The 15,464-nt window shown below is 43.0% G+C and overlaps 1 protein-coding gene across 2 annotated transcripts; it reads right to left on the reverse strand.

The window, feature by feature from the left end:
* Positions 1–218: 218 nt before the first annotated feature.
* Positions 219–13,064, reverse strand: SLC35G1 (solute carrier family 35 member G1). Of its 2 annotated transcripts, XM_033149254.1 has the most exons (4): positions 12,739–13,064; positions 11,589–11,646; positions 3,534–3,714; positions 219–1,538 (listed from the first exon to the last, which is right to left on the reverse strand). In XM_033149254.1, exons 1-4 carry the CDS (start codon positions 13,057–13,059, stop codon positions 779–781), a joined length of 1,320 nt encoding a protein of 439 aa, XP_033005145.1. In that variant the 5' UTR covers positions 13,060–13,064; the 3' UTR covers positions 219–778. The 2 variants fall into 2 exon arrangements, with proteins under 2 accessions (XP_033005145.1, XP_033005146.1); XM_033149255.1 differs by lacking the exon at positions 11,589–11,646 and having other exon boundaries at positions 12,739–13,050.
* Between the last annotated feature and the right edge of the window lie 2,400 nt (positions 13,065–15,464).

The raw sequence follows: 15,464 nt of genomic DNA on the forward strand, positions 1-15,464 counted from the left end.
GCCGGGACAGGGACAATGGTGGCACTATGGCTTATTTTCGGGGTACGGCTTGTTTTTCACAAATGTGAAAAAATCCTGCTATGGCTTATTTTATGACTACGTCTTAAAATAGGGGAAACACGGTATTGCGGGTCTTTGGAATGCAGTAGCTTCTGGTGCATCCCACTCTTAGTACATAGGGGCTTAAACTGTCCTTAAATCCAAAATTCTGGCAAAACTGACAAGTAGGTGCTACTTTAATTGCATAGCTAAACAGACAGACATTCAAAACATTTTGCATAGTACTGAGCACGGGTGCAGCTGCAAAACGTTCCATTGAAAAGAAATGCCACCTTGGACAATTGACCGTTGTCTTTTCTTTTCCTTGAATCGTAGCAGCTGAATAGTAGCAGCCAATATGGCCTTTGCTCCGTCTACTCAGGCACAATGTAATAATAAAAAAGAGAGGTATATATATATATATTTCAGTTTATATTGCTATAAATACAGTTTAAGATCTGCTTCACCAAAATATAGAAAAATAACTATGCCAAAGCAACAACTAGTAGAAATAACAAAACAAAACGGAAACATTACCAGATTGAAACATGAATTGGGCACACACTTCAGCCCTACCTGTGCAGGCGGAAGTCTCGCTCTTTGGCAGAGAGACGTGCCTGGTGCCATAGTTGGCACATGGGAGCACCATCTCCACAAAAAGGAAAGGTGGTGGTGAATTATTTAAAATAAATACTCAAGTGCTTTGCTCTCTTTCAGTAGTGAAATAACACCCCACCTGTCAAATTTCATTTTCTGTACTTTTTTTCGAGTTTTGATGCCACTTCCGAATGACAGTTCCGGAACTGCTAGCTACTACGCAAAGGGCACCTCCGACTGTCCACCATGTAGGCAAATGATTGAGGAAAAGAATTTGGAAGATAAAAGCAAACACCACGTCCATTGTTTTCATTATAGCAACAGGACCAGCTTTCTCTATCTGTAATGCTTTTGTAAGGAATATTTGGCCACCTAGACCCAATACTCCAATTAATATCAAGAGAAATCTATCTATGCCACAGTTGGGTAAACTCCACTCACCCATTACAGAAAGTGCTATTAGGCAAACTATTAACCCAATTACTGCGTAATACCAAATGGACAAAAAATAATGCACCGATTTCCCCACCTTCCTTAGTATAACAAAAGTTGACGCGGCAGCTATGGCACTTGAAACAGCTGCTATTGTTCCTTTCAGGCGATCTCTGTACTCTTCTTCTATTCCAGCAACTCTGGATCCAAATAAAAAAGGTGGTCTTGCAATAAGCACCACTCCGGTGACTGTAAACAGAGTGAAAAGAATATCCCAAGGACTATACTTTTCCTTGAGAAATATCCAGGCCAATAGTGACGTAAAAACTGGGCTGCTGAAAGTAATGACTGTAGCGTCAGCAAGAGGCATCACTTGGAAAGCATAATAGAGAAGAATCATTGCACCAGAGCCAAGCAATCCTCGTAAGAAAAGAACTAGTCGTTTGCTTTCTGGTCCCAGAAACCCTGTTCTAAAATGAAAGAAAGAGAGATGTGTATAATTTAACTCATGGCTTAAGGTTTCCATATTCATGCATCAATAGGACTTGCAGTGAATTTCAGATCACAGGATGTTAAATAACACTGATTTTTCCAACGCTGACACTACTAGGACTCTTTCATGCTCCCATTGTGTCCCCAGCTTTGATGCATTTTGATCAAATGGTTATAAAGGTTCTTTGGCCTTCAGCTCTTAGTCTGTCGCATGTAGCCTGAGATGCAGCAGCTGGGTGACTTGAGGAACAACTTTTTATTTCCAGAACACATGGAGACCAGCCAGCCAGCATGTGAAAGGGCACCAGCAGACATCAGGGAAGGTTATTATCAAAGGCTCCTTTGGGTCATTTTGTTGGGTGGCAGGAAGACTATGGATTTTAAGCTTGTAGTTGCATGGGGCAGGCTTTTCATTTTTGGAGCAACTATCAGTATTCTAAGTATTCCTATTTTTATTATACTTTTTAGAATGTTTTTGGCAGTTTCCGTGGTCTTCAACTAGTCCAGACCCAAGACTCACCTCTGGCTTCTAACCTGTACCATAGGAACCACTTTCACATACAGTATTCACTTCTGACTTATACTAATAGTGCTAAAAGGGTACATTATTAATCCTAAAAATGGCAATTCATAGAGCAATATACATAGTGTTACCTTAGCATTAGAACAATATGAAAACCAGTGATTTTTACACTTGTTCTGAGCCAAAAGGCTGAGAAGCTATTGAAAACCAGTGGGTTAAAAAAAATAAGACTTCCAAGGTGTTCGGGAGCTGGGGTACAACTGTATACCCTCACACCCTTAAAATCTGCTTATTAGCTTGTTTTCTAGTGAACTATAAAAGTGAAGAATGCTGTGCTGAGCTCTACGTTTGTGTGTTGCAGGCTAGATTTTAGGGTATTTGAGGGAATCACTGCGGCTTCTGTTCTGCAGAACTGAAGTCACTTCTGCATTCTAATCACTGCAACAGACACTTCTTCATTCCCCCCCCCCAGCAAACATCGATTGTGCAAGAAGTCTAGAAAGCCACAGGAATAGATCAGAATGTGGATGGAGCCCCTGACTCCATAGAGTTCCCTTACTATGGGCATAGCTACAGGAAGGCAGGGCATACATTTGGATAGAAACATATTTCTCTTGCCTTTCTCCTGCCACTTTGCAGCACTCATTGAAATTGATAAGTGTCCCATCATAATGTTCTAGCCCAAAGACTGCATGCAGTGCTCTTTTGGTTTGGTGAGCGGTAGCTGGAGTCCAGAATGGCAGAAGCAGCATTGCGACCCACAGATTGAAGACCTACTTGCTTGCCTTGAATCCCTGAATACCGGTAATTAGAATGGGTGGTGGTGAGAGCAGCCTTAATTTTTTTTTGTTGGCATAAGCATTTCTCATCGTCTCATCAGGCCTCTAGCCCATAGCTGTCAACTTTTCCCTTTTCTTGCGAGGAATCCTATTCAGAATAAGGGAATTTCCCTTTTAAAAAAGGGAAAAGTTGACTGCTATGCTCTAGCCTCACAGTGTGGGGTGCAAGGTTGGTGAGGTCATTAGTCTTCTACCAGGGAAGGCTTTTCTCTGCCCCTCCTTATATTGTTTCCCTTGCTGATTTATGGCATTTTGTTGAATTCTTACTGTATACTTGGTCCAAAAAGCAGTATACAGTTGTACCCTAGCTCCCGAACACCTTGGAAGTTGAATGCTCCGGCTCCCGAACAACTGAAAACCAGGAGTGTTCCAGTTTTCGAACGTTCTTTTGGAAGCCGAACATCCAACGGAGCTTCTGTGGTTTCTGATTGGCTGCAGGAGCCAATCAGAAGCTGTGCTTTGGTTTCCGAACGTTTCGGAAGTCGAACAGACTTCCAGAACAGATTTCGTTCTACTTCCATGGTTTGACTGTATAAATAAATGGCTATAACAATTATAATAAATAATCCAATTCTTAGCCTTGCCTCATACAAAGGAGGCATAATACTCACCTGTAGTATATTAAACCAGGAAGGACAAATGTCATTTGGAAAACACATCTAATGGCACTGACTTCCACTGAGTGCACACCTTCAATTTTCTTGAGGAATAAAGATGCCACAGAGAAGAGAAAGGCAGACAGCAGCGTATAGAACAGGCCAAGCCCTGGACAGGTCCTTTCCCCCTTTATTCCTGAAACAAAACAGTTTCCAGTTAGAAATTAACAATTTAGCTGTAATTTCTTCAACTGAATTTGAAACGGTTCTTTAAAAAAATGTATGTCTACTTTGAGGAGGCAAAGAAGCAAAAGGAACACATTTAGTGCAATTGAAGGTATATGGTTGTTGTTTTTAAAAAAGTTAACAGCCATTTTTAACATAATGGTATGGACGGTAACTTTATTCTTACAAAAATTTCTATGTTTATCTGCATGTTGCATTTTTGCAACTTTTTTTAAAAAAAGTAGTCTCAGAATGGGATGTATAAATCCATGCACCATGTTTGCAAAATAGGTCCATCTGCCACATTCATTACAGAGACCAACCAACCACTCTGATAACTTTTGGCATCAAGAAATATTAACCTGCATTACCGAGGCTATGTAAACGAAAATTACTGAAGGCTCATGCATCTACCGGTATCCCAGTGTTTTCCCAAGTATTGTTGGGTGATACTTAAGAAACCAACCTTACATCTTATTTGTATTAGGGAAAATCTTGAAAAGCAAGTGTAAAATACTAGTTTTCTTATCTACCTGTAATGAATAAAGATATAACTTACACCCAGTAAATATGGCTATTTCTACTTGTTACATTATATATACAGTGTGATACCCCATTTTTTTACAATGAGCTGGCTACTTAGAGGAAGTTATCCTGCTGTGCAAATATCTTAACTCTAGTATCCCAATAATATGAACATAATTCTGGGTAGAGGTGGTAGAATGCAATCGCAGTTTCTTTTCCACAACTTAATTATATCCAAAACAAATATAATGCTGTTTTGTTAAAAAAAAATTATATAAAAAAGAACCTTGAATCCTGGAACTGTTAGTTGTGTAGGGATACCATCTAAGAAGATTAGAGAGTTATCTTCAGAAGAAAGCAGTGGTTTGGCAGGGCACTTCTGTCAGTTGCTAAGCAACTTGGAATCTCACAACCTGGAAGCTGATAAGCAACCTGGAAGCTGAGAATCAATGTTTTCTAACATTCAGCTGCTGTGAATCCAAGGTGACAGAATATGCACAGACATGCTTTGGCTCCCTTGGTCCCAGGATTTCAACTGATAAAGTCAACTTTTGAGCAGCAGCTGTCTCTCTGTTTTGAAAGGGCTGAAATCTCCAAGCATTGGACACACTGAGGTTAGGCTTAATGTCAGATTGACCTTTCATCACCTACAGACAGCCACCCAATCTTAAACAACTCCTCACCCACAATAATACAACAAGACTTAACATGGACACTGGTACCAGAGCCTGCAATAAACCCAGATGGCAACTTTGCTGCCACATACACCCGGACAACACCATTACTGGCCCCAACAACATCAAACATACCATCTCAGGACTATTTAATTGTTCATCTTCTAACATTGTGTATGCCATCAAATGCCAACAGTGCCCTTCAGCTCTATATTGGGCAAACAGGCCAAACCCTACGCCAAAGGACAAATGGACACAAATCTGACATCAGAAATCACAAGACAGAGAAACCAGTAGGAGAACACTTCAATCTCCCAGGACATTCTATACAAGATCTCAAAGTAGCTGTCTTAATACAAAGGAATTTCAGAAATAGACAGGAAAGAGAAGTTGCTGAATTGCAACTCATTACCAAACTCAAAAAACCACGGAGAGACCTGGTCTGAACAAAGACATTGGATTATTATCTCATTATACATGACAAAGCTATCTTTAGCCATCTTACCCCTTGCTTTTTCTTTTAGGACTAATTGCAGTCGATAACAGTCGTCAACAGGTTTTCCACACCCATCAGCCAATCACCCATTCCCACCACCATTCTGAGTAATACCCCTCCCCACTCTCTCACTATATATAAGGGTCTGGTGACTTCTGTTTCAGTGTATCTGAAGAAGTGTGCATGCACACGAAAGCTCATACCAAGAACAAACTTAGTTGGTCTCCAAGGTGCTACTGGAAGGAATTTTTTTATTTTTTATTTTGTATAGTATGAGGAGTTGGACATGGATTTTACCATGGTTAAGTAAACAGGGTCCTTTTACCAGCCTGCCTGCATGAAGGTGCAAATAACTCTCTTCTCAATAAAATCAATTCCTGGAAATAAAATCTGAGCACTTCTACTCTTAGCCTATCCAAATCTAAGAGTCATCTGGTTAAGTTTCCCATTCACAATATGGCATACTAACACAACACTTTCCTCGTTTTGTCCTAAAAGAGGCATCTACTTATGGAATTCTCCGGAGGCATTCCCTGGAGCAAAGGGGGAGAAATCTGATTCAATTTGCATCTAAAGGCAAATTGTATCAAATTTACACTTTCTGAAACAATAGGAGAATCAAGACATTGGCATCCTCCAAAATTCACGCTCATGCAGAATTTGCTGTGTAGTTCTCCAACCAAAGATTGCTTGTGCATATATTGGGAGGAAAGTATGCATACAAATGACTATATTAGTGAAAATATCATGCAAAAATTCATTACATTAGGAGAAATTGATTGCAAAAATGTGCTCACTGCACATAAAAATGTGTTAAGGAAAAAAATCACACTAAAATGCTAAAGAATTTCCAAGAAGATTTTTTAAAAGAATTTTCACAAATTGCTATAGAAATGTAGATAACTGAGAGAACTGAAACCAACAATCCTTCCATTCTTATGGGCAATGTGTCTTTTATGGCACAGCTCTTCATATATTCTTACATACTAAAGCAGTCTTCACCTACCTGGTGCCCTTGATATGCTTTGGACTACAACTCCATTCAGCCCCAGTCAGCTGTGTTGATGGGAGTTGTAGTCCAAAACATCTGGAGGACACCAGGTTGGTGAAGGCTGTACTAAAGCATATTTAAAATTCCAGTTTACTCAGAAGCGATGCTAAAGCTTTCTGGAGACTTGGCCACAAGATTACAACACTGGATCATGTAGCAACAGGGTGTAAAAAAGGATCCAACCAAGCTATTAAAAAAAATCAACTGAAACCAATACAGATAGCTTGGGGTTCATCCTATGACGTTGCATATTCTCATCTTGCGAAATCCACCATCTCCTCTCGCAGTCTCCCTATCTCAATATTGTCTTCCTACTTTCCTAATCTATCTCGAAAACCCCTTTCATTTTCTAGTCCTTTTTCTTCCTGTTTATCTGTGGAGATGTCCTCCTTCACCTCCATAGCCTATATTCCTAAATGCCAGTGCTAGCTCATGTTCAGAACTTTCTCTTTGTTTTCAGTCTACTCCTAAATTCTAGACTGCCACAGACAAACTTGGCACAACAAATAGGTTATTCACAACACATTTGTCTTCAAAATCCCCAGAAGTTCTTAATATGGCGATTTAATGTGACCACATACTGTTGAGATGGAAAGGCAACCAATAAATGAAAAGAAATGAAAGGTACACCCACATGGGTTTAACTTCCACTGCATTTCACTGGCTTTCTATCAGACCAGTACTTGAAGCACCTGGGCAGTAGCGAGTAACAAAGAACACCTGGGCCTCTAATTTGTGCATAATCTTATGCATGTCTATTCAGATTTAAATCCCACTGAGCTGAATGGCCCTTACTCCCATGTAAGTGTGTGTAATAAGACTGCAGCCTTAATACAGGAGAATCCCCAGTTATGTGAGGGTTCTGTTCCTGGCCGCCGTACACATCACTGGGATATGTGTAAGTGAGGATTCCCCTGTTCTGCCCCCACCCAACCCCCTTTCAGCACTGCAAATGGTGCGCGTGTCAGTGGGAGCGCATGTGCTGATTGTGCGCAAGTGGGGAGACACCTGTACAGGAAGAGGCAAAATCTGAAGAACACATTTGGGGAGGGGGTTGATTTAAAAATATCATCTATGGCAGGTATAGGGGGCACAGGTGGTGCTGTGGGTTAAACCACAGAGCCTAGGGCTTGCCAATCAGAAGGTTGGCGGTTCGAATCCCCGTGACGGGGTGAGCTCCCGTTGCTCGTTCCCAGCTCCTGCCAACCTAGCAGTTCGAAAGCACGTCAAAGTGCAAGTAGATAAATAGGTACCGCTCCGGCAGGAAGGTAAACACTGTTTCCGTGTGTTGCTCTGGTTTGCCAGAAGCGGCTTAGTCATGCTGGCCACATGACCCAGAAGCTGTATGCTGGCTCCCTCGGCCAATAAAGTGAGATGAGTGCTGAAACCCTGGAGTCATCCGCGATGGTCAGGGGTCCCTTTACTTTTACCTATGGCAGGTATATGAGCAAACTCCAATAACAATGAACTAAACAGGGCTGCCCACTCTCTTTCAGAAAAGCTCCAGAGCAGGGGCCTCTGTGACATATTGGAACAGAAAATAATAGATTTCAAAGGATGCTAAATCTCAAGGCATATTACTGCTAGAGGTAAAGCACACACATCTCTGTCTAATCATAATGGGTTTTAATCTAAAGTGTTATTAGAAGAACAAACGTGCCGTTCTCTCGCCGAACCTACAGTGTAGCTTTTGGCAGAGCTTCACAACATAAGCCAATACAGACCAATATAGATTTGATCCCTTTTATTACATTATTGCCCCAGTTTGCTCTTGTTGTCCAATACAGACCCACATTAATGGAAAATTTTGTCTGAAATATTGGATTAAAATAAGGAGACTCAGAATGGACTGAAGCTGAAGAAGGAAAAAAAGCCATGCTGATCTACAGAGTGAAGAATAAGGACAAAATATCAAGTTTCGGTGTAGTAGTCTACTTTGATTCCTAAAAGATAAAAGTGCCAGACTTCTGCACAGACTTCGTATATGACACTAATTCTAAGAAGTTGTTGCTGTATGAAAGGATCTTTAGGATGCTGGAAAAGCGAACCTCTGCATTATTAACAAAACACCAAACTTTCATATTATAAAGGGAAGGTATCATAGTCAATTGTACTTTCTTTCGCTTTCTTTCTTTTTTTAAAAAAAGCTGGGCTGGTTTTCCAGAACAGCAAAGCAAACACTGTAGAAACAAATGACCTTCTTACTGCAATTAAAAAGAAAGAAAAATAGTATATTTTTAGTTTTAGAGCATCTGTCCATTCAATGTAAACTTTAAGAATGGAATAAGATAACTTTCCTCTCTTCTTCAAGCGCTATCCCTCATCACACAATGGCTCTCTTGGGGAATGGCCCCAACTGTTGGAATACACTTCGTGGATCTGTTAAAGATCCGCGGTTATTTGTTTATTTTAATGGTTATTGAGAACTACTTTTCATATCCTTACACTTAAAAGTGAAAGTGAAAGTAAGAATGAAGAGACATCTTGCTATTAGGATTAATCCGCCTTTAACTTGTAGTTCCGGTAATGTTTCAAAGTTATCAATGAACGTTAACCCTGCTTCCCGCCTTTTTGGAGGGTAGCAACAGAGGTTTTATTGGTTAAAGTGTTGATCGTGATGTCATACCTGTTCCTAAATAAAAGGCTGAGGCTCCCCGCTTAGGCACGTTCTTTTACGTTCTTCCTTAGTTTGTTCAGTTGAAGTCAAGTTTAGTTTAAGGGTTTTGGGAGCGGGCTGGATGGGTTTTTCTTTTAGTTAGGTTTAGTTTTGCGGAAGATATTTCGGTGAGATTTTAGTTAGGCTTTTAGGTTTAGCCTAGGGCTAGTTTTGCGGAAGATATTCGGTTTAGCTTTATTTAGTTTAGTATCGCGGAAGAATTGGCGCGCAGGGACTGAGAGCTCAGGGAAACTTAGCTTAGGGCTAGAAAACGAGCCTATGCGGGTTTGGCCAAAGCCACTAAAGATAATTCTGGTGTCTGTCGTCCTTTGGGGAAAAGAGTAAAGGTTTTAAGAATTTTTAATTTTAATATAACATCCTTGGTTTGGTTTCCTTTATTGCTAAATGCAGTTCCGATTCGAGGCATCCATCATTATTCGAGGCATCCATTAGTATTTGAGGCATTCATTTAGTTTTCGAGGCATTCATTCACTCACGCACCTTCGGAGTCATTTTCCGTCTTACTCAGCTACCTTCGGATTGTGAGACTTGGCCGGCGCCCGTGCTCATAAGCACGCGGAACGCTGGCCGCTTTTCCCCGCAACTGGTACCTCGTGCGTGGGTAGCTAAACTCACGCACGGGGAGCTCCAGCACCGAACCCCGGCACCCAACTCAGTGGCAGAGCACATATCTTGCATGCATCTTGTAGCTCTGGGAAATATGCCTGCTGAAATCCCGGGGAACTGCTGCCGGTCAGTGTCAACAATACTGAGCTAGATGGATCAATGCTCTGACTTTGTATAAAGCAGCTTCCCATGTCCCTATGTTCTCAAAGCACAGTAGGTTTCCATTCAGCACTGACAAAACAGTGACAAAAAGGTGTTCGGTGCCAAGGGACAGCAAACAGTGACACCCACAATTTCTCTGCTGGGTATATCAAATTTTAAGACACAGTGTTATTCTATCAGTATTCCATTTGCCTAATGCTGCTTTATGGCTAGCTCCACTCTCAAGAGTAGGATCAAAATGGAGAACTGAAATTACAATAAATAGGTATTCTATAAGGAGGAGCATTCAACCACACGAATCCTCATCCACCTGAAGTTTTAATTGGCACAATCCAGACAAAGGTTTACAACAAAATAACTAGGTCCCCCAAATGGGATGATCCTACAACCTACTCAATGGCTTCCAGAATGTAACAATGCCCATACTGGATCAGGTCAGTGGCCCATTTAGTCCAGCATCCTGTTGTCACAGTCACCAACCTGATGCCTATGGGAAACCTGCAAGTGGAACCTAAACACAACAGCACTCTCCTCTCCTGCAGTTTCTAGCAACTGGTATTCAAAAACATATTGCCTCCATCTATGGAAAGAGTATAGCCATCCTAACTTATAGCCACTGATACCCTTTAGCTCCCTGAATTGTCTAATCCTTACATTATCGACAGACACTTCAAAACACTGTGTGCGAGACCAGTGTCTCTGACTGTCACAGGAACTTGCAACTAGAAATGCAAAATAATATTAAAGACTCTCTTGATTTGGAAAAGCAGTTGTGGTGGCAGCAGGGGAAAAACAATATAGTTCATGTGTTATCTAGGTCTCTGGACGATCCTTTGCTTTGTAACGTCTCGCCAACTCATATAAACTTGGAATAAAACTTCTACATAGCAGATTTATCCGCAAGCTTAATCCTACACACTGCAATTGCTCTTGCTGAAAGCACTGTTACTAGCAGCTCTCAAAATGCTAGGTTGACAAATCACCACTCTTTAAAACAAAAATGGTTATGTTCTGAGTGCCTCCCTTATGGCTCCAAGGGGTAGATGATTTGATAATTAAATATTAACATAGGTTTTCAATGTATGATTAAAATAAACAATATTAGATTGCTTTTCCATTGCCAGCCTGATTAAACATGATAGTTACATATGTTGATGTAATTGTTGTGTACGTTAGCAAGAGAGGGTGCAAGTACAAATTATGCTGTAGATTAGAACAAAATGTCCTTTGTTGCAGAATATATTTCATACTACAGTACTTCAGGTCAAGAGAGAGAGAAGCATAGTATAGGACCACCAACAGTTTAGTTACCCCTTTACAAAATATAACCACCCTTGTGTTTTCATACACAAGCTACACATTTTCCTATATACATAAAAACGTCAGGCTATCTACACACGTGCACCCCATTGGTTGATTTGTTGTACCCCATCACAATCCTGGATTGACATGAAGTCAGGATGCAGTAGGGGAGCTAAAGAGAAGGCAGGTTGCACAACAGCGGTGGCCATGGCATGGGAGCAAGAAGAGAGGGACACTGAGAGGGGGGAAGTGGTGGTTTCAAATAGCGGCAGAAGTCAGACAGAGTAAAGCAGGGATGGAAGGAAGAGGGAAATTGTGGTTTTAAACAACAGCAGAGGTTTGAATGAAGTACCTTCATACAATGGAATATTTGAGGGTTCTGCATCCTTTATCTCTCTCACATGAGGCAGCTGAGGAATGGAAAAGGGAGAAGTCTAAGTACAGCGAGAAGGGAGAAATGGGGTTGGGAAGGTGAAAAGCAAGTTTGTCCTTGCATGGGGAAGGGGAAGTTCTCTCTTAAAGTGTGGGGAGATAATAATAATAATAATATTTATAACCCACCCTCCCCGGCCAGGACTGGGCTCAGGGCGGCTAACACCAAATATATAATACTGTACATTAAAACACAAAATCAAATGATGGGGGAGTTGCGACCAGAGAAAGCAGAGACACAGCCCCTAGTACTCTATAATAATTAAAATGCAATTCCCCAATTCCTTACTCAATATCATACACATCGATTTCTACACATAAGCACAGGATTTTAGAAACTGGAAGAAAATTAAAGCTTATTAAGGAATAGATAACCTCTGCTAAGTGATCTTAGGAGTACAAAGATGTTAAAGACCAGCGATGGGAAAAGTTTCTCTTTACCTTTTCAACTTGCCACCATGATGTGTTCGGTAAAGGCACTAACCTGCCTTGAACAGGGGGCTGGGAAATTCTAGGTTAAGCCCATGCGTCCTAACTCTTAAAAGTTTTAAAACAAAGGTGAAACGGAATCCCTAAAAATGCACTTTTTTTGAAAGAGAGCCGAACGTGCATGGCACTTTATATAAACAGAACCACAAACCAAAAAACCAAGGACAGAGAGAGAACAAGAATTGTTGTTGTTGTTGCTGCTGCTGCTGTTGTTGTTGTTGTTATGACTACCTTAAGCGGATGTATTCAAGGTTGGCAAGGATTTGGGCAGAGCCTAAAAGGCGCAGCTCGCGGGCACCTCGCGTGGAGAGAGGCAAGATGCAGCCGGCCTTGCCACGAGGCCAAGCGGCGAGGGAGCGCCAGCTCACCCGCGCCGATGCCCTGCCTGCCCCGAGGGCGCATCGGGGCACTGAGACTCCCGCTGGTCGGAGCCTCCGCCCGAGGCCGAGGAGAGGCGCGCAAGCCGCGCGGTGTTGCGCCTCCTCGCCCTGCCTGCTGCCAGCTCGCCACCCTCCTCTCTCCCCGCCCCGCGTCCTCCTCGGTGGCGGCGGGGCAATGCCCTCCCGCCTGCCCTCACCCACCGGGCGTCCCGCGTCTCCAAGGGAAACTTCCTCGGAAGCAGCCGCCGTTGCGCTCGCCGAGCCTGACAGCGTCCGCTGCCACTTCCAGGTCGTGCACCTGGCAGAGCCCACCATCCTCGCCGTTCCTGTCGTGGCCCACGGGAGGAGGGGGATCTTCTGCCTCCCACCGCCCTCCTCCCCCGGCCGCGGCATCGGCGGCGCCCTCCTCGCCGCCCTGGCGCTGCACCATGAGGACCGCTCCTCCGGCTCCGGCTTTGCCACAAACTGCTCGCCGGCTCTGTCCGGCGAGGAGCCGGCAACTTTGGTGCGCGTGCGCGGCATGCCGGCCGTGACGCCGCCCCCCGCCTGCTTGCCTGCCTGCTTGCTCTGCGCCGGCCGGGCGGCCTGCTTCGCCGCCGAGGGGATGTTTACATGTCCCGGGGTGAACTGCTGCGACCTCCGCGGGGAAGGTGGCAGCCGCGAAGGCTCCGTCAGGCCGCGGCGCGAAGCCCCCTCTTCCCCGCTCTCCCGAGAGCTGCCCAATAAATACAGCTCTTCCCAAGCTTCCCCTCAAAATAATATTTTGGTGGAGGGAGGAACTTATGCCAGAAATCATGTGTTGAGGTTGTTCCTGGATTACCGAAATATTCCTTCGTGTGTTTAGCCAAGAGAAGCTAGGCTTCCTGCGGTTTAAGTTTCCCTTCTGTCCTTATCTCAGTAGGCGACCTTAGGCAAGCCACCTCAGTCCTCCAGGTGTAGGGCGGTATATAAATTCAATATATAAATAAAATAAAAAAGTAATGAGATATAGTAATAGCTTAGCCAACTTGCTTTAAATTTTACAAAAGAATTGTACGGAGGTCTGAAATAACGTACGAAGCGCTTTGGACACCATGTGTGATCTGCATGTATATGTTGTTGTTATTTATTATTATTTAAAGTATTTGTTCCCGGGAAGCAATGGGTGGGGCATTTGCATTTGCTACAGCTACAGCTGAAAATAGTACTTTTAGGCATGTGCCTGAAGGGAAGGGCTTGAGCAGTGCCGGATTTACGTATAAGCTAAACAAGCTATAGCTTAGGCCCCACTCTATTGGAAGTCCCCCCCAAAAAAATAAAAGAAAAAAACAACTAGATGCACATTTCCAAAATATAAGATAAAAACAAATAAAATAAAACCTACATACAGGAACAGTGGCAAATGGTTTTAGATACCTATTAGGTCCATAAATTACCATATAGCATATATTCAACACAAAAAACAGCAACAATTTGTTGTTGACAAAGGAGAGCTAAACATAAAGGGCCCCATTACCTTCAGTAGGGCCTCAGCAAACCTAAATCCGGCCCTGGGCTTGAGCATGCTCAGTGATGCGTTTTGAAAAGCAGACAACCCCCCCCCCCCCCAAGTATAAGCCATTTTTCGAACTCTTCAAACAGCCAGTTCTCACAATACAGGCCTTGGAACTGTTGCTGGCCGGCCTTGGTTCTGTGCAGCAGCTATATCAGGAAAACTGCTCAGTCAAGCCTGGCTGTCGTCAGAAATATGCAGTAATAGGAACCGGGGAATCCATAGGAAGCGACCACTTCTTAGGAATGCTTATATTCTTGTCCAGTAGTCCCTGCATTTTGGCACATTGTAAAGATTTGTTGTGGAACAGCCAAGTATGTAACACAGGGACAGGGTGTACCTAGGGGTTAGCTAGGCTGGCCTCTGCCAAGGACAGAGGTCCTGGAGTGCACAAATGTCATGCTCCTCCACTTGGGCTTCGAGTGGGTAGGATCCCACCTGCCCATTTGCAAGCTCCCCAAGCCACTCCTCTACTGCTCTGGGCAGCCAAGCTCCTCTGTGCGCCTCAACAGAGGAATCCAGTCACGTAAGGGACAGTGGTGTGTGTGTGTGCTGATATAGCTCCTTGCACAGGGATGGAAATCCAAATGGGAAATTGTAAAATGTTAGGTGCACTAATCCAATTACTGGGGAAACAAAAGTTCCTGTAGGGGGTAATCAACTATTTACCAGTACTTTATTGTGCTGTTTGCTAAACAGCAGGTCTGATTGCTCAGTATTATGAGTATACATAAAAACTAGTTGTATTATTTATGCAGTTTAAGTGATGTTGTCAAAACACTTTCTCAACTGTCACCTGGCACTAGCCATTCCATCAGACTGCCTCAGTTGCAGAGGCGAGAAGCAGGGCTCATTCCATCAGCTTTGCCAAAAGACTGTCTCCTCATAGCCCTGAACCATTTCCATGCCAGCTGGTCATTATAAGAACTTTTCTTTAAGAAGTGGCACCTGAGTTTGCATTTTTCCTCTTCCTCCTTTCCCATTTTGCCTTGTGTCACATTTTTTTTGAATGTTGACCTGAGGGCTACGACTCTCATTTTAATTGATTATATCTCAGCGGCTCAGGGAGCCTTTTTGGCTGGAGGGTGGGAAACAAATGCTCTACTAAATAAGCCATGGATAGCCCCCTCTCATTTTAAAGACAAAGCAACAGTACAATTTCAGTTAGCTGAATAGTGTTACCTACAACCCTCAGTGGTGAGAGGTTTCAGGGGTCCCCACACATACCTTAGGTTTGGGTTTCTTGGAATGATGGTCATTGGAAACTTCTGTCATTTGTGTGATTTAAGACTTATTTACACATAGATAAAGGTAAAGGTACCCCTGACCATTAGGTCCAGTCACGGACGACTCTGGGGTTGTGGTACTCATCTCGCTTTACTGGCTGAGGGAGCCG

Source organism: Lacerta agilis, chromosome 5 (genome assembly GCF_009819535.1).
Source record: "Lacerta agilis isolate rLacAgi1 chromosome 5, rLacAgi1.pri, whole genome shotgun sequence".
Taxonomy (NCBI): domain Eukaryota; kingdom Metazoa; phylum Chordata; class Lepidosauria; order Squamata; family Lacertidae; genus Lacerta; species Lacerta agilis.